We start from the raw sequence: 22333 nt of genomic DNA on the forward strand, positions 1-22333 counted from the left end.
ATTCAATTAATGCTTAGTTCCTTGCCCCCGAGTGGGGGATAGGGCCGGAGATCAATGCTCGCCATCTGTCCCTATTCTTGGCCACAGCTGCTGCTGCGGCCCACGATGTAAGTCCCAGCTCAGCGCGTTCCTTCTCCACAGTTCTCCGTCATGTTTCCCTTGGCCATCCTCTACTTCTTTTTCCACTTGGTGCCCAGGATAATGCCACGTGTGGGTTTCGGTTTGGTGCCATACGCAGAACATGACCTATCCACTTCCATCGCCTGCGTCGTACTTATGTACTGATCTTTTCGATTCCCGCTCTTCTCCGAATTTCATCATTGGGCACACGCATGGGCTAATGGACTTTCAAGATTCTCCTTAGGCATTTGTGAAGAAAGTTGTCAAGCCTTTTTTCATTCGCTTTTGTCATTCTCCAAGTCTCGCATCCATACAACAGGACAGCAATGATGTTTGACTTGAAGATCCTCATCTTAGTTTCTCGGCGGAATTCACCTGCTCTCCACACCTTTGAAAGTCGATGAAAAACACTTCTAGCTTTACCTAACCTACTCCGAATGTCCTGTTCGGCACCACCCAAGTTGTTAACAGTGGCCCCTAGATAGACAAAGTTGTCTGTATCCTCTACATCAGTGCCGTTTATCTTCATAGGATCTTGTCTCCTAGCATTGAGTCTGAGCACCTTCGTTTTGTTGACGTTTATCTTCAAACCCGTACCTTCACTGTTGCTCCCCAGTCTTTCTAACTTCGTTTGTGCTTGCGTCCATGTGCTGGAAATGAGCGCAATGTCATCGGCATAGTCTAGGTCTTCAAGCTGTCTCATCATCTACTATCGAATCCCTGTATTACCTTGCTCTGTAGTCCTACACATAATCCAATCTATTACCAGGAGGAAGAGAAACCCTGACATTACACAACCTTTTTCACTCCTGCTTTCACGGTAAACCAATCCGATTTGCCTGCTCCATCGATCACTGCACACTTGGTGTTACTGTAAAACAATTTGACCATTCTTATGAATTTTGATGGTATTCCATAAGACGGCATTATCCTCCACAGTATTTCACGGTGGACACTATCAAATGCTTTCTCGTAATCTACAAAACAGGTATACAGACTTGCATTCCATTCCAGCGATTGCTCGATGACATTTCGCAGCACAAAGATGTGTTCAGTCGTGCTTCGCCCAGTTCTGAAACCTGCTTGTTCTTCCCTTAGCATCCCATCCACTGCATCATGCAGTCTAGTAATAATTACTCTTCCAATAACTTTCCCTGGTACAGATAACAACGTTATTCCACGCCAGTTGCCACAGTCAGTAAGGTTCCCCTTTTTGGGAAGCTTAACGATCAGACCACAATTCCAGTCCTCCGGGATTTCCTCTGTCTCCCACACCGTGCGAAATAGGTCTTCTAGCAGGCACGCAGTTGTCTCTATGTCAGCCTTCAGTAGCTCTGTTTTGATTGAATCCATTCCAGCTGCTTTGCCATTCTTCGTGTTCTTCAGAGCCTGCTTTATTTCCTGTCGGGTGATACATTCGTCGCTGACATCTATTTCGTTTGGCTGCCTATCGTCGACAACTGCGGGGGGCTACTGGATCAGGCCGGTTCAGGACATTGTCGAAATGTTCTTGCCATCTATGTCTGATCTCTTCTTCTGTTGTTAATAGCTTTCCCGTGATCCTGGTCTTTCACCATGTTCATTCTTCGTGGCCGGTCGTTGCATAACGTCTTCGTTACCTTATACACCTCTTTTGGGTTGCCATTCCTTACAGCCTCCTCTGCTTCCCTTGCAAGCGCATTTGCCCATTCCCTCTTGTCTGCTCTCAAGCTTCTCTTTACTTCCTTGTTTTTCTCACTGTATTCTATTCTCCTTCTTTCTCTTCTCCTCTCTGATCTTGTCTCTTCCATCTTCTTCTTCAATTTCCTTCTTTCTTCAATTTTTCTCCAACTTGTTGCACTTATCCAAGTCTTGCTCTTCCTTTGTCTATGACCAAGAACTGACTTTGCCGTTTCGCAGTAGGCCTTCTTGATGTTCGACCATTTCTCCTCGACGCTTTCGGCATTCTGGGTGTCATCGTTTCCTGTTTCATCTGACTCAGTTTCTGTCAAGTAGCTAGATCTGTTCTTAAGCTCTAAGACAAACCTTTGTTTAATATCAGGCACCTTTACCTTGCTCGGCTCATATTTCCGTGCAGTCGTTTCGCCTTGCTTTCTAACCACCCCACTTAGCTTCAATCGAATATTTCCAACAACCAGGTTGTGATCACTTCCTACGTCGGCTCCCCTGAAAGCCCTGGCGTCCTGTACCGATCTCTCCATTAACAGCTATGTGGTCGATTTGATTCCTTGTTCTTCCATCTGGAGAGGTCCAGGTGTACTTATGGATGTCTTTGTGGGGGAACATGGTCGTTATGATGATCATGCTGTTGGCCGCACAGAACTCTATGAACCTTTCACCATTATCAGATCTGTCGCGTCCTAAACCATGCTTACCAACCACTCCGTTTTCGCCCTCCATTTGGTGCCCTAAGTTTGCATTCCAGTCGCCCATGGTTATATTATGATGTCATGTCGAGATGTCCTGTCATACACCTGTTGCAGTAGTTCATAGAATCCGTCTTTTTCATTGGTGTCAGCGTCATTGGTCGGTGCATAGACTTGAATAATAGTTGTTTTTATGTGCTTGGATTTGAACTTGGCTGTTATTATTCTGTCGCTCACAGGGTTCCAGCTCTCCAAGGCCCTAAATGCCTCCTTGCTCATCATAATGGCTTTGGTGTTAGTTATCGTTTCTGCCAGCGAATATTATATTCACTCCTGTTTGTGTGATAACCTGCCCAGACCCTGTCCATCGACACTCACTGATCCCTCGGATGTCCACCTTGTAGTTTGCCATCTCTCTATAAACCGGGGCAGTCTTTCCGGTGCTGCACATGGTACGCACGTTCCAACATCTCACTCTCACTTTCTTCTTAGGGTGAGTCAACGCCCTTATACGCATGCAAGTCTCCTTTCGGTTTTCACCTACATTCCTCATACTGCTGTCCATCAGGATGATGGAGTGGTCTCCCGTAAGACAGCAGGCTGCTGATCTCGCTCCTTGCTAGTTATCGGTACACTCCAAAGAGTGGCCTTGACATCAATTTCCGGTTTCCGTAATCACCTTGCTTTTACGGGATGGGGTGATTGGCCCCATGCCCAACCCCCAACCTGGAGGACCAGGGATTTTCTGTCGGGGTGTCCTTCCCCTAGCCACGGGTACCAGATATTTAAAGGCTCTGGAAGCTCGCCTTTCGCCATTGTCACTCATTCAATTAAACCATCGGTAAATTTTAAGTGCGACAATTAAAGCAGATGTTCACTTCTGTGTTTCTTTGCATAATCGGGTTATTTTAATTTTTCAAAGTTAATAAAGGAGATCCGTTTGTCAGTCAGAGTGATAGGACACTGTAGCTAAAACAACAGATCTCCCTTTTATGACAAACCTTCGGCAAACCACTTCAAATTAAAAATCAGAAAGCATACGACAATCGTGATTTTAATTACACATGAAGTTTCTCTCAATTGGCAGTCGCAAGTGTCGAGCAATGTATTTATGGTCATTTGCATTTTTAATAGCGGCGATACAAGTTGATAAGATGTTTTAGCTCCAGGCCGTGCACTTAAAACGCTTGAAAAGCGACACAATGCGTGCGGATAACCCGTAAAGGCACAGAGAAAATAAGGTGTCATCCATCCAAAAATCTCAAGGAAAAGAGCAAAGAACAAGAAAATTGAGGTAAATCATTTTCCGGATACATTTCCATGCCGGTAGATCCTGTGAAAAAAAAGACTGCAGATTCCATTTACCTTCAAGATGTTCTTTCCTAATATCAACAATAGTGTTTATGTACATATCATGTTTCTAAGAAACTGACAAATAATTAGTTTGATGCGTAATTGAAATTAATTTAGGATCTGTCTATAGATTTTCTTATTTTCATGTCTTTAATCAAATGCAAGAGAATGCAAATACTTCTAACTCGTAGCTTCTTTAAAAAAGGCAAAATTAAAATCAGTTAGTGTTCAGAGTCTTTGTCAGTAAACCAGCTGCTTGGCAAGTTATCTTTCAAAACCGTCAATGATATGGATTGACGTATTTGAGGAATTACTGACAAGCGCTATTAAAGGCCCACGTATCCAATTTTCATTGATATATCATTTCTTGTAGTAAGAAACCACACTGAGAAGTTTCGACGGCAGTTTAACAGATTCCGGATTACGGTTCAGCCACGAATAGCTATCATGCCAATAAATATGACAACAGCAAACTTAACTGGAGATGGACAGCAGAAAATAGGTGAACAAACATTATGTTCGTCGGGTTTAACTACTGGACTACACGGCCACTTGACCTTTATTTCAATCTTAAACTGTTTTCTGTCCATTACTGCATTTCTTGGAAACACTCTGATCCTAGTCGCTCTTCACAAGGAGTCTTCACTTCATCCGCCGTCCAAACTCTTGCTTCGTAACCTTGCAACAAATGATCTCTGTTTTGGTCTTATTTCGGAGCCTCTAACTGTCATCTATCGGATGTCTGAAATGAATGAGCACTGGAATATTTGTCGCGTCGTGTTACTCGCAAGTATGCGAACAGCCTCTATTTTGTGTTCAGTCTCTCTGTTGACGCTTACTGCAATATGCGTGGACAGACTTCTCGCCCTGTTGTTGAGACTTCAATACAGACAGGTTGTAACTTTAAAGCGAACCTACCTGATGGTTATTACCATTTGGATTGTTTCTACTGTCTTTACAGCAACTGGGAGGCAATATTGCAATATCACCTTATGGTACTGGGTTATAGTTACACCTCTGTCTCTAGTAACCTCGATCTTCTCTTACGCAAAGATATTCTTCACCCTCCGTCATCATCAAAATCAAGTTCAAAGCCATGGTCAACAACAGAACCAAACAAATCAGCTGAACATAGCACGATACAGAAGGGCAGTGACCAGTGCAATATGGCTGCAACTGACGCTGGTCGCTAGTTATCTTCCCTATGGTGTAGTTCTAGCTTTGTGGACTAACAGTGGAGTATCTTCATCTGTTTATCAGGCTTGGATTTATTCACAAGCTTTAGTTTACTTAAACTCGTCATTAAACCCGATTCTTTACTGTTGGAAGCTAGAAGAAGTCAGACAAGCAGTGCAAAAACACAATCATAGCAGTGCTTTGCTATTGTTTTTCGACTTAGAATCTGTAGAACTATACGAAAAAAAAGATGACAGGTTCATGATGTCGAAACATTAAGTGGTGATTAAACATTTAATTTTTCGGTATTATATGCCGACCTTCTGAAGCAGTAAGATAATCGTGAGAGAGAATTTCATCATTGCTGTGACTAAAAATGCTTTAAATGACGGCTTATCATTATACAGGTGTAAATAATAAAGAGATACAAGACTTTGCATAGGAATGGTAGAAGTATTTAAAAGCTCCTAATAAAAATGCCTTAACTTACTTCCACACTGTTTTGCATGTTGCTGTTCGCTTTTTCTGCTTATTTGAAGCTGTTTTAGCGAGTTCTCGCTTCCTAGGTTTCCCACTCTGTGACAAGGCTGCAATTCCCAATTGGGAACGCCCGATCCGAGTAGAGAGAAATTACACGGCTTAAAGTGTCAAGCAGGCAGAAATTTACGTGGAATTCGAGACATTTGAGCACAAATGTCTTAAATTAAATTAAATCAACAGCGGAACTTAACAGTTTGGTGACCAACCGTTCATTTACATATCATTTATGCAATGTGATCACCCACTACAACTCGTAACCTTAACTTAGTTACTAATGTTTTGGTGTTTTTGGCTCCATCTTGGTGTAGAAGACACAGAACAGGTTACAATAGAACACCGCCCCCACAAACCTGCTGTTTTCACTGTTTTCCTCGTTCTTTTGTTGTCCCTCAACAGTGAGTTCAACACTAAGAAAGAGTCCAGATCATTATTGCAGTATAAACTAAAATATATGTATGGTACGATTAACCCATCAAAGTAGAAAGGCTGAAAAAATGCTGGAAACTATTACAAGCCACCTTAAGTTTAGCAAACTGTAAACCAACACTCGTCATCGCTATGATAAATTCAGTGACAACTGAAGTAAAAATTATCTTTCAAGACTCTGCTTCTTAACTTTTCCGGGGAAAATAGTTAATTTGATTTTTTTCGCTGGGCTTTCCAAGTTTTCAGGCGTAGAGTTATCAAATTTACAAAACAAGACTTTTCATGGCATTGTAACATGCATCCATGCAGTACTCTAAGGAAAAGATCATGTATATTAAAGTTCGTGGCTCACAGGAAGCAAGTTTCTTTAAAATTTAATTAAACCATCAGCAACTGTAAAGTGGGACAATTGAAGCAGATGTTAACTTCTGTTTTCTTTGCATCCTTGGGTTTTATTCATTTGCAAAGTTAAAGTGCAGCTAACCCCAAAAATTTTTTTTGGCTAAAACGAATTCACTTGTTATTTGAAGCATTTGGGCGAAAAAATTTTTGAATTTAGTTGAATCCTCGATTTTCTATGCCCTTTCAAAGTCACGTCTGAAGTGTTACACGACCGCGTTTCAGGGAGTCTGGGGCGGCGGTTGCTGATGACGTCTACCCAGGAACCAAACACAATGGCGCCTCAGTCAGCTCTCTGTATTTCGTCGAGAAAATGGAAAACAAAACTAATCGTTCCAATATATTTTGGGACTAAAACGTCCAAGTTTTGTTTCAGAATCATTTCTTTTTCGTCACTGGAGTCAGAGTTAGGTTTCGATTCGGAAGATACCGAAATAAACTTCGATCGAGCACGTTCGACAACTGTGAAACCCACTACTTAGAGCTTTGAGAACAATTTGCAATATTTCAAGCGACGACGGGGAAGACCTCTTTGCGGACGAGCTGCTTGTATATTAGGAATGGAAAGCTAGATACGAAGTGGAGGAGCAGGCAAACAAAATGCAGGAAAGAAAACTCAAGGACTGCTTTGGATGGTTCTTTCGTCACCTAAACACAAGACTCCCACGCGTGTTTATAGCCCGTTTACATTTGTCCTTAGCGAGAATATATTTTGTCAAGGCATGGTTGCTCTTTTAAATCCAGTTTGTATTTTACTTTCTGGAATACTTCATGTTTATAAGAGCGACGTAAGTGTTGCAGTTTTCGAGACTTGATGACCTCCAAAACACTGGCTTCGATCGATTAAAAATCGTAGAATTGTTTGGAACTATATTTTTGAAGCTGTGGGAAGCAAAGGCGGAAGGAAAAATTTCAAACAATTACCGATTTCACATTGTCACACGTTTTAAGTCGTAACTCCAAATAACCAATGTAAAAAAGGCGAAAAGGATGTGTTCCCTAAGCGGTCCGCAGATAATGTTACGCGGTCATATTTTCGACACTATATTGTATAGAATGTTTATCGCACTGCTGATTTCCAAACCTTCGAAAAACTCTGTGAGTGTAACAATTTTGTTATCATTTAATTCTAAAGGATTAATCTTCGACTTTTATCTAAATCGCAAGAGAAATAAGTGCTGGTTGGCGGCGTACAGTTGCGACCTATTTACACATCAGTATACTTGGTCGTAACTCTTGTTGATTGATCACTCAACTTTGCCGGCTATTTTATAGATACTGCGGGACTGGAAGATATAGGTTGTCGGTAGTATTTCGACAAATTGCTGGTTGGCTTTAAGCAGAAAATTTTGAAAATAGCGTTTGAAAGTCTGCGGAACAAATTCCAGTGAGAGTTCTCCAATGGTTCTCACAGACTCAGTTCGCTTGTTTCGGTTCGACAAAATCAACCATCGTTTGTCTTTATTGTTCCATTGACCGATCATCGCCAGTAAATTGTACAGGATATTGCTGCAACAGCCGATAGCACTTCTGGAAGGCATTTCTGCGCACTTTTCGAATGTGTATTGCACCATCCTGAAGGAAATGAGGGGACGTGACATATTCGACCTTCCTGGGTAGACGTCACAACAGCCGCTGGACCCATTCTCCTCAAATTCGGTCGTGAAATAAAATGGCGGTGTTTTGGGGCTATTTTCGAGATTTCGTCGAGGCACAGAAAATCGAGGATTTAACCGAATCCAAAAATTTTTTTCGTAGAAGTATTTCAAATAACATATAGATTTATTTTAGAGAAAAAAAATTGGGGGTTAGGTGCACTTTAAAAGTGAAAATTCAGAAAGAAAACACATTCACTGAGGAAATGGACACAGTCGTTTGCTAACGGAAGTGAAAGTTTCGTATTGACTGACAGCTACTTGATTATTTCTCAAAACTTTGTTTTCGCTGGATGGAGACACTTTGAAGAGTTACAACTCAAAAGCGATGTGACCGATTTCAGTCAAATTTGGTCAATTGAAATAGTAACCTGTTCATGTTATCGAAGATAAAACGTTTTGCAGCGCTAGCCTTCCCGTTCCTTTGTTAATTAAAATTAAACGACTGACAACTTCACTCTAGCTGACAAGCAAGTCTCCCTTATTTATTTTGTAAATGAATATACGCCCAAACAATTATAGGAAGGAAACATAGAAGTCAAAGTGGATCTGTTCAAAATGCGTTGATTCCACTCGATCAGGTGGATTACCTTTATCTTTTAAGCGCCCACCATCCCTAATCTAAACGGCCGATACTTCACAGATCTAGAACCATTAGTTTTAAAAAATGACTAATAAAAAAACTACTGTTGAGAATAACTAATTAAAAGTCATTTTAATCCTGGCGTTGTTTACAAGAAGCCTAGGCGCATTATGTAAAAGATATGGACATTTCTAAGGAGGAAGTAGTACAACTTGTCCCTTTTAAAACACGTTTAAATTTGTTCACGGAGAAAGTATTTCCCTATTTTCCATCGCCATTAAATATGGGTCATTTTTCCCTTAATTTTGACTCCACATTTATCTCTTTCTTGTTCTAAACCACAGAATAACGCATAAGCAATTAATGTAGAAGCTACATACAAGTACACACGTAAGATGTCGATAATCAAGGCCACTTCTCGAAAACATTCAAATTAGAAGGCGCCACCTGGTACTTTACTGAAATAAATATGCATGCACAAATAAATTAATATTAAAGACAGACGGGCTGTCTCCGGAAAGAGCGATGTTTGCTTCAGAAATTAATAGCACGGGTTGATTAGCTTAACAAGAATGACCGCCACCCTAACCTCAAAAGATTTAGCAACTCACATATATAAGCACTCAAGTCGATTCTCAAAATCTATATAGATAGACTAAAAATTCAATTGCTCAATAGCGAAGCTTAGGAAGTGTATGTTTATTATTAATTACTGCTTCACATTTAAGCAAACGCTACCTGTCAATTTTAATTTTTGTATACTAGCAATTAACTCATTTTGCCCTCGCAGCTTCAGACATATGCGCCATCTTGAACTTGGACACAACATTCAAACATTTTGATGGTACGAATTAAATTTTAGTATCTGCCTCAAGGAATAATTTTGTAAAACTTACCGCTTCGGTGTCGATAATTCATCCTATAAATTCCTAATTTGTTCTATAACCTATATATCCTTAGTTTATTATTTGTGAATGTACGTTGAATTATGAAACTAAAGCTGAAGACGAATCACGGCAAAACTCTAATAGGGCTGAACTCGAGGCAGTGACTGCAAAAATCAAGACCTTAATTGTTTTGTTTCTTCGTAACCGACAATACGCCGCAATCGTTTTTCCCGACTTAGTTCGATAGGAAAGTATTCATTTTCGTCTCAGAATCAGTACACAGCCACCTTAAAAGAGCTCCAGGCTTTATAACTGTGTTATGAACAAAAAGAAACATCAAAACCTGCTAGCGCTAACCACATTTTTATCTTCATTAATTAAAATGCGCTTCACTAGGTCATGCAGTTCACACGTGGAAGAATTTCACCTTTTGTTTTTATTCTCTTTATTTACAAAGGTAAAAGTACAAGTCGTCATTTGCAACTAAACTTTAATTTACAAAAATGAAATTCTCTTTTGGATATCTTAATGCTTTAGAAACACATGCCTGGCATTAATAACACGACCTCCGGAAAAAGTTCTAAGTTCTTGGACTATTTGGTCGTTTCATCGTTTTGGTCTATAGCTTTTAAGTCGGAAAGCAATAGCAAAGCACTTGCCTGATTGTGTCCTTCACTGCTTGTCTAACTTCTTCTAGCTTCAAACAGTAAAGAATTGGGTTTAATGACGAGTTTAGGAAAACTAAAGTGGTTGTATAACTCCAGGCGCATAAAAAAGGAGTTGAAGATAATCCACCATTCGTCACCAAAGCCGCTACTACACCATAGGGTAGATAACAAGCCACCAGCGCCAGTTGCAGCCATAATGCAGTGGACACTGCCTTTTTGTATCGCGCTATGTTCAGTTGATTTGTTTGGTTCGGTTGTTGAACATGGCCTTGTACTTGATGTTGATGATGGCGGAGAGTAAAGAAAATCTTCGTGTAAGAGAAGACCGAGGTTACTAGACACAGAGATGTAAGTATGATACCATACCATAAGGTTATCAGGCGATTCCTAAGTTGCATTGCTGAAAAGGCAGCGGACACAAACCATAAGGTAATAACGATCACGTAAGTTCGTTTTAAATTTACAACTTGTCTGTATCTCAGTCCCAACAACAGGGCGAGAAGTCTGTCCACGCTTATTACAGTCATTGTCATCAGAGACACTCCACTCAAAACATTGCCTACCAACAAGCCCACGGTTAATACGTAGTGACAAGTATTCCAATCCTCATTTTCAGAAGACATCGATATCCAGTAAATAACAGCAAGCGGTTCTGAAAGCAGGCTAACGCAGAGATCAGTTGTTGCAAGGCTACGCAGCAAGAGTTTGGACGGCGGATGGAGGGAAGACTCCTTGTGAAGAGCAATTAGGATCAGAACATTCCCAAAAAATGCAGTAACGGAAAGGAACGAGTTTAAAACTGAAAGAAATGTCAGGTGGCCGTGTAGTCTAGCAGATAAACCTGAATAACAATCTAGTTGTTCAACTGTTTTCTGCTGTCCATCTCCAGTAAAGTTTTCTGTTGCCATATTGATCTGCAACGTAGCTATTTGCAGCTAAACTGTGAGCTAGAATCTGTTAACGTGCGCTGTTGAAACTTCTCAGTCTGGTTTATTACTACAAGAACTGATATATGGATGAAAAATTGAATATAAGCGCTTTTTAGAGCGCTTGTTAGTAATTCCCCAAACATGTCAATACATATCATTGACAGTTTGGAAAGACAACTTAAATAGCCGTGCAGCTGGTTTATTGCCAAAGATTCTGAAGACTGACTTTTTTTTCATTTTTGCGTTGCAAAAAACCTACGAGGTAAAAGCATCTACATGCACTTTTATTTGATAGTAAACATGGGAATAATGAGAAAGGTAACAATTTAAGGTCCTGCCATTGGTTTTGAAGTGTATGTTTTGACCTCAGGAAATATTTCACAAATTCCCAAATCTAGCAGTCAGATCCAAAATTAATTTCTTTCTCGATCACCTATCGAACTAATAATTTGTCAGTTTTTTAGATTGGTGATATTGAAATAAATAATGGTGGCGATATTAAACAAGATTTTGAAGGTGAAAATAATCTGTGGCTCTTTTCTCAGGATCTACCGGGATGGAAATGTATCAAGAATGATTTATCTTAATTTTCTTGTTCTTTGCTTTTTTCCATGAGATTTTTGACTTTTTTGAGTCGTGGATCAGGACTTATTTTGTCTGTTTGTTTTAGGGGGTTCAAGTTGTGTTTGCACGAAGTGCGTCGCTTTACAAGCTTTTCAAGAATGGGGCCACAATCATCTATGGACTTGTAAATTCGCTTTTAAAAATACAAAGTTACCTTCCATACATTGCTCGACATTTCCAAATATCAAATGAGAGAAACGTCATGTGTAAGATGCACACTCTGGCGAAATTAAAATCACAATTGTCTTGTGTTTTCTGATTTTCAATTTCAGGGAAGTGGTTTGTCGTGGGTTCATCACAATACGGAGATCTGCATTGTAGCTACATGACCTATCACTCTGACTGACAAAGATATCTCCTTTATTTACTTTGCAAATGAATATAGCCCGATGATGCAAAGAAAACACATAAGCGAATATCTGTCTCACTTTAGTTTTACTGACGGGTCAATGAAATTCTAAAGAAACTTGCTTCCTGTGAGCCAGGAACTTTAATATACTCTGTCTTATCTTTAATGGACTGCATGGATGCCGGCTACAATGCCATGACAAATCTTGCTTTGTAAATGTGCTAATATCTTATCGCCTCAATTAAAACGTGGAAAACCCAAGCAAAAAATAAAATTATCTGTTTTCCAAGGAAAAGCTAAGCAGCAATGTTTTGAAAGATAATTTTCATTTTGTCAGTTTATAAATACGGACGCAGAAACATGTGCATTAAATTACCTTGTCCTATAACCGTACATACAAACCTCTAAAGCTGGTAAGGAAACAACCGAGATGAAGTAGACAGCCAAAATATCTACGCTTATAAACGTTTACTTCTCTAAAACTGGTAAAGAAGCACGCGAGCCATGCAACTCAGAAATTGTAACACGCGAAAAACAAAAAAAGGAGCTGACTGGATGTTCAATATATAGAACTCGTTCCATGAACACGAGGCGAGGAAGAACAGCACCATGCCCAAATATTAATTGACCTTTTTTATTCCGCAGCCCTCATAAGCAAAGAACGCGCGCATAACCTATTTTGAATTCATGAGTCAATATCCTCTTTGAAACACTGTGCCTTTGATTTTCGAACATCAAATGGCTCGATTCTACTCAGCCGAAGGTGGCTCATCTCGATCTTTCGATCGCCCACCATCGTTCTGAATTAAACAGTTGATGATTCGCGGCATTTTCTGTTTATACCAATGACACGGATGGAAGTGGATTCTTTGACTAGCGAAACTTATAGCCGTGTCTCTCGTAAAAATGTTTGGGAAAAATATAGGACTTTTTATTTATCACTCGTACATGTTTAAACCTAATAACTTCAGTTTTCTCTTTGAAAATGACTTATTAATATTAAGTCTTTTTTTTTCCTCGCGTTGTTTAGAATTAACTTCCATGCCAAATAAACATTTATACCAGGAAATATGAGCATAACTACCGTAGAAGTTCTAAACCTTTTCCGTTTTTCGTGAAATGACCGAATTTGTGGCAAAAGTATTTTTTGTTTTCCATTCCAACAATTAACTTTATCGCCATTTTTCTACAATGCATTTATCTTCTTTTTGGTCCAATACACCACAGACGTATGGTAAGTCTATATTTAGCCAACAGTCGAGCTTCGTTCAATCAATAAACGCTTCAATTTATGTTAAAGACAGACGAGCTGTCTCGAAAGAAAGATATTTACATGAGAAATCATTGTTTTAAATGGCACGGTTTGAGAAGTGTAACAAGAATGCCCGTCACGCTTACCTCAAATCGATTCTCGAATTTTCAACTGGCATAAGTTCAATCACTCACTAAAGCGAACTTCGAAATTTTATGTTCATTATAAAGTACTGCTTCACATAAAGCACATCCCAGCTGTCCATTTTAATTTCATTTTGCCCTCGCAGCTGCAGAAACATACGCCATCTAAACAACAAAATTGCAAAAATTTGCTTGCTCCAAATTTAAAATAATTCAGCTCAAACCTCAATGAAGAGTTGAGTCATAATTTTCGAATAATTTTCGCCTGAGTGATAACTTCGTATCCCACTGTACCCATGTTTTCTTCTATAAATGTTTCAGCAACCATTTTGTGAATATTCGTCAAGTTTTGGAACTAAATACGAATCATAGAAGCACAGACTAAGAATATTGCTGAAGTCGAGACGGTTTGTTACATGATTGTAAAAATTAAATGCATAGTTTCTGATTTACTTCGTAAACGACGTTCGTGTCAGAATAACGCACTCATCTCAGTTTGTATGTTCTAGACATATAAAATTCAGCTAAAACCCCAATGAAGACTGAGTCATAATTTTCAAGGAAATACCGCCAGACCGAGTGTCTTTTATTCTATAACTGAATGTATGATAAGTCATTTTGAGAATATTTGTTGGCTTTTGGAACTTAAGATGAATCCTTCAAACACCAGAGTATTCTATACATGATGTAGTCCACACGAAGAAAAATGGAAATTTATTGTTTTCGATATCTATTTACAGCTGTAAAATGATAAGTCGTCATTTGAAACATTTTTTTTTTAAATTACAACAATGATGAAAACTTTCCCACGGCTCTCTTCTTGCAAAAGAAACATTTCATACTGATGTATTAAAATGAGTAAGCACCACTTTTAAATTAAGGCAATGCTCACAAGAACTTTTAAAATCTTAGTCTTGAATATCATTCTTCGTTACAAGTCAGAGCTAATTCAAATAAAATGGCAAGACAGTTGTCTAATTGTGTTCTTAACTGCTTGTCTTACTTCTTCTATCTTCCAACAGTAAAGAATCGGGTTTAATGAAGAGTTTAAGAAAACTGAAGTGACTGTATAATACCAAGCGGTATAAACAGATAAAGATCGTCCACCACTAGTCGCCAAAGCCGACGCTACACCATAGGGTAGATAACAAGCGACCAGCGTCAGTTGCAGCCATATTGCAGTGGACACTGCCTTTTTATATCGCTCTATGTTCAGTTGATTTGTTTGGTTCGATTGTTGAACATTTTGTTGAACTTGATTTTGAAGATTACGGAGGGTCAAGAAAATCTTTGTGTAGGAGAAGATCGAGATAATAAGAACCAGTGGTATACCTACGGTGCCATACAAAAAGATTATAAGGGGATTCCAAAAGTACATTGCTGAAAAAACAGTGGACACAAACCAGAAGGTAATAACGACCACATAGACTCGGTTTAATGTTACAACTTGTCTGTATCTCAGTCCCAACAACAGGGCGAGAAGTCTGTCCACACTTATTGCAGTCATTGTCCCCAAAGACACCCCACACAAAATATTGCTTGTTACAAGACCTGCCACTGATATGTAGCGGCACATATTCCAATGTTCATTCACCACAGACATCCAACAGCCAACACAAAGAGGCTCTGCAAATAGACCAACACAAAGATCAGTTGTTGCAAGGCATCGAAGCAAGAGTTTGGACGGCGGATGAAGCGAAGACTCCTTGTGAAGAGCAATCAGGATCAAAGCATTTCCAACAAATGCAGAAACGGACAGAAAAGAATTTAAAACTAAAATAAATGTCAACTGGCCGCTTAGTTTATCAGTTAGTCCTTCCAAACATAATAGTTGTTCAAATGTTTTCTGCTGTCCATTTCCAGCGAAGTTTGCTGTTGTCATATTGATCTGAAATGCTTACTAGAAACTGTCTAAACTTCTCAGAGTCGTAAAGTTACAAAGCGGTTCCTTAACATCTGACGAACTACCAAGACGCTTTTTATAACGCCAAATTTCAAGATTGCTTCAATATGTCAGTACATGTATGATTGACAGTTTCTGGAAAGACAAATTAACTAGCTATAGCTCAGCAGCTGGGTTAAGCCCAAAGAGTCACTGGTTGTTGTTTCCGATTAAAAAAAAGAACTACGGGTTTAAAACTATCCGCATTTTATTTCATGTGATAATAAAAAAAATGTCTAGTTTAACTATTAGTTTTGAAGGTTATATTTTAGCTGCAAGAAATATTTCGCAAATTATGCAAACTTTACGGGTTAAATTAATTTTTTCCTCGATCAGGAATCAACTAGTTACCTTGTGCTTCTGTCTCAAAATGAGTCCCCATGCAAAACCTTTCATTTGAAAATGAGTTTGATTTGCATGAAAATGAACCTGAAGGGGAAACACATTCGTATATCAATGATTTCGGACGAAGACTCGTTTTGACACTGAGGCAAAAGGCAACTCAGAAATGGCCTATTGTTAGCCATTGTTACAAAGATGGAGGTTTTCGTTAATTTTCCAGCGTTAATTGGTTTTTCGCTGGTTTTTCGCAGTGTGGAGATCTGTAGTTTAGCTACAGGGTCTTATCAGCCCCATTTAGTATTACTCATGGTTTATCAAATTAATCACGTTTTCTGATGAAGAAAATGAAAAGTTTACACAAGTTTGTTTGATTCCTCCAACACTTCAAAGCACTGCTGGTCAAGTTATCCAAGACAAAGTGTTTCCAGCCTTGACAGCTTTACTGTTTCTTTGTTATTTTAAATGAAATGATTTCCTTCCTTCTTTGTCATTCTGACTGACAAACAAGTCTCCTTCAAAAACTTTCCACGCAAATGATTGATGCAGAGAAAACATAGAATTAAATATTTGTTTTGATCTCGATTTACATTCACTGACAATCTAAATGTATTTGTATTTTCTTCGGTGACTCCAAACTCGGGGTTCTTTTTGCATTGCAAATTATAGGTTCCCTCTCCTAAGATGGATAGTTTTGGTTTTATTTTTTTCACAATGCTATGCAAAGGTGCTGTACTAGGAGTAACAAACGATGCGTCGGTACTTTGTCTCCAAAAAGCAGCCTTCGATGTATCAATATTCTGACATGGCTCCGACGCTATCAGGACAAAATTACAAGTTTCTTTTCGTCTTGGATACAACGAAAACACCACCAAATACAGATGTTTTTCCTGAAAACCGCAAAGCCGTGTTAAAAAAAATTGATATATCGAACGTAGCTCACTTACAACGTTCATATTAGGTACACAGAAATATATTAAAGTTGCTTGAAGTTTCTTACCGATTTGCCTGTTTTCACCTGCGCTCGACAGATTTGTTTATTTAAATGTAGTCACTGGACCATCGAAAACCCAATAGAACTGAGCTACTATTGTGATTACCCACGGCCTGCCCCCTTCTATCTCGTAGCTTAGTCGGCGGAGCAACGGGTCTCTAATCTGGAGGTCTTGAGTTTGAACCCTCCAAAGTGCTGTGAGGTGCAACTTTGTATTAGCAAATGCACCCTTAACTCCAGTTCACTCATTTACGATGCACTCCCTTTTAGAACACTGATTGTATACTGACACTGCGGGGAACTTCGTCTCACATGCTTAGGATACTAATCCCGTTTTCTTAAACTAAAACCTACAATATGTTAATTCCATTTCCCCGCATTAAACTTACCCTCGTCTGTGTGCTGATGTTAAAGAAGCTACGTCACGGCTTGCGCATCTTGTAAATTAAGTTTAGACTAAAATTTTCAAGTTCCGGCGTTGTTTTTAATCCGTGTTAATCTTCTCCATCCTTAACCATCCTTGCTCCTTAATGGGTTATTACTATCTTTTTGGTGTTTTTCTTTCTTAGTACACTATTATTTTCAAATTTCCTTTGACTTAAAGGTAGTTTTGTACCTGAACAAAAATAACTCAGTATACTGTGGCTGGGCTCCTTTAAAGAAAAGCAGTTATTTTCGCTGATAAGTTCGCTCATTGTTAGTCGATAAAGTTGGTTCTAACTCCCGGTTGTCAGTTAATTAGGCTCCCCGAGAAATGTTACGTCGGACGTTAGCCGTTTATTTACATTTTATTTCGAATTTGATTTATATTTCCAAATATTCTCGGTCATTTTTTTCACCGCTGGTTCAAAGAGCACACATTTTGCAGATTACCTGTAGTAAGGAGACTATCTACGGCGCCGTAACGTTAGTGCGAGTCCTGGTTTATTTGCTACATTATCCGTTTTATTTTCGTCGCTTTTCGTGCAGTTTGTACATCTTTGTTTATCCGTTTGTAATTTCAGTTTACTAAATGTCGTCTATCCACAAGTCATCTTGACCTTCACCATGTATCTTCAAAGACTGACTGACGTTCAAGCTTTTAGCGTTTGTTCTTTCCCAGGAGAGAAGTCACCTACGGCAGTTACAGATAAAGACAGAAACCGTGAAGACTGAAGCGACTTTCTGTGCTTGATGGGCTCTATTTTCAGTGGGTGTATGTCGAGTTTGTTTTCCATTTCGTAGTTTCTTTTCGATCAATATTTCATCATTGAGATTACCGAGCACTTCCAAGTTGATGTCATGTATAAGGCGAGTAATTTCCTCGCTAAATAAGCTTTAGATACCAGATATTAACTAAGCTTCCACGCTGAGAAGGACTTTTCAGGTATCCCATAATGCGAGTGCATGCCTCGATCTATTTTATAGATCGACTGTTATTGTTCACGTGACCAAATCAGTTAACATGTACGCGATCCAGGAGAGCGCGGAGAAAAGTGTTTTATTTCGTCGTCTTTTAAAACGAATGATTGGATTGAATCTCGCTACGTTTTCAGAATACACTTCTTCGCTTACCATTTATTTATGGAGCTTCGTTTGTTCAAGCGAAATTATTTACCGAACACAATCGAACGCAGTCCATTGAATTATGTTCGATTGAGATCAGTTGCCGTACTTAATTGAACTCAGTCTAATGGGTTGGGTTCGATTAAGTTCAATTGTTTCGAAAATCGAATTCACACAAAGTTCGGTATTCGATTTCGTTCGATTGCCAAGCTCAATCGAATTCAATCACCGAATTGAATTCGATTGAGTTCGATTTCCGAAGGTTCGATCGACTATGCCGGGTAAACGTGAGCGGTGGATCGAAATAACACGCTTGGGCTGATACCAAATAATACAGACCCCTCAAACTGGCAAGAAAACAACTGAGACGAGGTAGACAACGAAATATCTAGACGGTGAAAAATGAAACACCACATATACACCAAATACAACTTTACTTTTTTAGCGTGAAGACTCGTCCAGCCAAAGCATGCAACCCAGAAAAATTAACACGCGAGAAGAAACAAGGAGTTGATACATAATATACATACCTCGTTTAAGGAACACGAGGCGAGAGAGAAAAAAAACAATAAACCAATTATTGTTTGACCTCTCTTATCCCGCAAATTTATCCGCCAGGCCTGCCAGACAGCCCATGCATGCCCTGTTCATGCATACCTTTTTTAGAACAACAAGCGCATCGGCTGAATCCGGCTATTGTGTTCGAATTCAAGAGGGTATTTTCGTCTTTGAAAAACTTTGCGGTCCATAAATCTCGAACGTCGAATAGGTTGATTTTACTCATTCAAAGGTGGCTCACCTCGATCTTTCGATCGCCCACCATAGCTAATTTAAACAGCTGATGATTCACAGCATCCACCGTTTATACCAATGACATGGATGAAAGTGGCTACTTTGTCCGGGGGAAACTTAGCCGGGTTGGACAAATCTTCAAAAAACGTTTATTTTTGAAAAATGTAGGACTTTTTCATTCATCACTCGCACATCTTTAAACCTAACAGCTTCAGTTTTAGTTAGTTTTCTCCATAATGTGATTAAAATTCAAAGTTATTTTTTCCCCACGCTATATTTAGAATTGACTTCCTTTCCCAAATACACATTTGTGCCAAGAATACGAACCTTACTAGCAAGGAAGTCCTAAACTTCTTCCGTTTTACCTGAAACTAATTAAATTAATTCTTTTGTCGCTAAGTTTTTCCGTTTTCCATTCCAACAACTTTATCGCCATTTTCTACAACGCATTAATCTCATCTTTGGTCTAATATGCCACAGACGAATGTCTAACAGTGGAACTTCCTATTTATTTTAAAGACGGAAGAGCCTTTTTTGAAGGAAAAATGTTTGCCTCAAAAAGCCCTGTGTTAATTGCATGATGCGAAAAGTTTAACACTGTTCCCACGCAAGTATCGACAACGATTTAACAATTACTATCCAATATCCATTATTGCAATTCCAAAGAGACATAACTTTAAACACTCAATAGAGCGAAGCTTCACAATTTTATATTTAATATTCAAATATAACTGCTTCTCATAAAGGCACAGTTCACCTATCACTTCTAATTGAACTCATTTAATCTCAGATATGCTGCATCTTAAAGAAAGTTTCAAACATTTTCATATTCCAAAAAAACTACGCATGTGCCTCAATGAAGACTTGAGTCATAATTTTGTAATGTAGTCCACGCGGAGAAGAATTGCAATTCATTCTTTTTCATCCCTTTATTATTTACGGCTGTAAAATGATAAGTCATTTGAAACAATGTTCTTTTTAATTAAGACAATGATGAAGTTTTCTCTTAGGACTATCTTACTGATCCAGAAACATGCAATACCGAGATATTTTAAAAAAGTTTAAGCACCACCTTTAATTTAAGACAACTTTTTAGAAAAGTCCTAAAATCTTAACGCATCAGGGAGGTTTTTTATCGTATAGGTATAACTCGCATCGATTTTGCCCTACACGTTCCTTGTAGGGCCGTACGCATTTCTAGTAGGGCCATACGCGTTTTTCCTGCCCTATCACTTCGACGCGTACGGCCCATACACGGGACGTTTTTCCTTATGGTTTTCCAAGGAAATTGCGCGCGTAGTCGTACGGATCATATGATAATATTGTTCTTTCCGTAAGGGCTGAATATTCCTATTTTTCTGCCGATTTTGGGTTGAAAGTAAGTATTCTTGTGAAAATTCTTAGAAGTGGATTATGTCGACACAACGTTAGATTAACTGTCCTATCATGACTTTGATAGCGTTCAAGTAATTATCGGGCCACGCAAAACTTCTTGCATTACTGTTATTAACGTAGAACACACGGCTAATTTTGTTTTTATTGTTTTTGGCTAGTTTTGTCATTTAGAGAAATGTCATCACCCAAAATTATATTCTTTACAAAATCTTAGCCTTGGGCAGTTATTAGTAAAATATTCTTAAAATTTCGCCAAATTCAGCTCCTATTTTCGTATTAAAGGCGCTTATATTCAATTTTTCATCGTTACCTCAGTCCTTGTAGTAAGATAAAGAAACTTAGTAAATATTCATTATTGCGCGAAAAGTACGTAAGGTCCATACGTTTCAAGGCTGCTGCCTCTTCATCAGTGGATAAAAGCAACTCTAAATTGTGCGCGTGACATAACGAAAAATTTGAATTTGAAGTTATTTGCGCGCGCTCACCAAAAAGAGCGCGCATGTAAACATTCAAAATAAACATTATTTCCATGTTACTAGTGCGCGTAGATTTTGGGAACAAGTTTATAGGAAAACAAAGTCGGTATTAAGTCCTCCCGGATGCAACGTTTTGTATTTGAAAATCATCCTGGCTTCGAAGCGGCGCCTATCCTTCCAGTAAGAAGCCACACTGAGAAGTTTCGACAGTGCAAGTTAATATAATAGAACAAGTATTATGTTCGTCAGATTTAACGACTGGACTATACCGCCACTTGACATCTCTATCATATTTAAACTCCTTTCTTTCTGTTACTGCATTTCTTAAGAATGTTCTGATCCTAATTGCTCTTCACAAGGAGTCTTCGCTTCGTCCACCGTCCAACCTTTTGCTTCGCACCCTTGTAACAACTAATCTGTGTGTTGGTCTTACTGCAGAGCCTCTTGCTCTAAGCTGTTGGATGTCTGAAGTGAATGAACATAGGAATATTTGTCGTTTCGTATTACCCGCAGCTTTGTTAACAGGCTCTATTCTGTGTTTATTGTCTCCCTGGACACTGACTGCAATAAGCGTGGACAGTCCTCTCGCCCTGTTGTTGGGAGTGAGATACAAACAAGTTGTAACTTTAAAGCTAATCTACGTGATTGTAATTACCATCTCGATTGTGCCAGTGTCCTTTCAGCAACGCAGTATTCCGTTATCAGCTTATGGTACTGGATTATAGTCTTACAGTCTTACTGAATTGGTGTCTAAATAATAACAGGTGTCTAAATAATAACAAGGGCCATGAAATTCTATCAACATGTATCCCGCTATCAAACGTTCCCATTAAAGATCAAGATGAATTGATCGAGCTGTTTTTTTTCCCGAAAATAGTTCAGTTCACATGTTCCCAGTTATCCCTGGGACAGTCTCTTTTAGTTAAGAAACATACTTTTCGGTTTAAATCATGTTTAACATATTTAACGTTACCACCTCCTTGATCGATAAATTTTCAATTTACTTTTTTCTCCGTGAAAATAAACTCTGAGCAATGAACTTTTAGACCGAAAACTTAAAAGTGAAAATTCAGAAAGAAAACACATTCACTGAGGAAATGGACACAGTTGTTTGCTAACAGAAGTGAAAGTTTCGTATTGATTGACAGCTACTTGATTATTTCTCAAAACTTTGTTTTCGCTGGATGGAGACACTTTGAAGAGTTAAAACTCAAAAGCGATGTGACCAATTTCAGTCAAATTTGGTCAATTGAAATAGTAACTACCTGTTTATGTTATCGAAGATAAAACGTTTTGCAGCGCTAGCCTTACCGTACCGTTCCTTTGTTAATTAAAATTAAACGACTGACAATTTCACTCTAGCTGACAAACAAGTCTCCT

At 38.8% G+C, this 22333-nt stretch overlaps 3 protein-coding genes and 1 pseudogene across 3 annotated transcripts; 1 reads left to right on the forward strand and 3 right to left on the reverse strand.

Annotated features, from left to right (window-relative positions):
* Positions 1-1637: 1637 nt before the first annotated feature.
* Positions 1638-2321, reverse strand: LOC145482496 (uncharacterized). The gene has a single exon (XM_081461097.1). It carries the CDS (start codon positions 2319-2321, stop codon positions 1638-1640), a length of 684 nt encoding a protein of 227 aa, XP_081317223.1.
* A 234-nt stretch (positions 2322-2555) lies between these two features.
* LOC145482497 (protein CFDP2-like) lies at positions 2556-3051 on the reverse strand. Its single transcript, XM_081461099.1, has 2 exons — positions 2865-3051; positions 2556-2794 (listed from the first exon to the last, which is right to left on the reverse strand). Exons 1-2 carry the CDS (start codon positions 3049-3051, stop codon positions 2556-2558), a joined length of 426 nt encoding a protein of 141 aa, XP_081317225.1.
* Positions 3052-3905: 854 nt separating this feature from the next.
* On the forward strand, positions 3906-5238 carry LOC145481792 (melanocyte-stimulating hormone receptor-like; annotated as a pseudogene).
* Positions 5239-10104: 4866 nt separating this feature from the next.
* Positions 10105-11200, reverse strand: LOC145481793 (melanocortin receptor 4-like). The gene has a single exon (XM_081460326.1). It carries the CDS (start codon positions 11079-11081, stop codon positions 10134-10136), a length of 948 nt encoding a protein of 315 aa, XP_081316452.1. The 5' UTR covers positions 11082-11200; the 3' UTR covers positions 10105-10133.
* Between the last annotated feature and the right edge of the window lie 11133 nt (positions 11201-22333).

The sequence above is a fragment of the Orbicella franksi genome, chromosome 3, assembly GCF_964199315.1.
Source record: "Orbicella franksi chromosome 3, jaOrbFran1.1, whole genome shotgun sequence".
NCBI lineage: Eukaryota > Metazoa > Cnidaria > Anthozoa > Scleractinia > Merulinidae > Orbicella > Orbicella franksi.

Coding starts and splice junctions, on each gene's coding strand:
- LOC145482496 (XM_081461097.1), bottom strand. CDS start 2,321: ATGGAGAGATCGGTACAGGACGCCAGGGCTTTCAGGGGAGCCGACGTA.
- LOC145482497 (XM_081461099.1), bottom strand. CDS start 3,051: ATGGACAGCAGTATGAGGAATGTAGGTGAAAACCGAAAGGAGACTTGC. Junction 2,795..2,864: donor GGTGGACATCCGAGGGATCA/GTGAGTGTCGAT, acceptor ATTCGCTGGCAG/AAACGATAACTAACACCAAA.
- LOC145481793 (XM_081460326.1), bottom strand. CDS start 11,081: ATGGCAACAGAAAACTTTACTGGAGATGGACAGCAGAAAACAGTTGAA.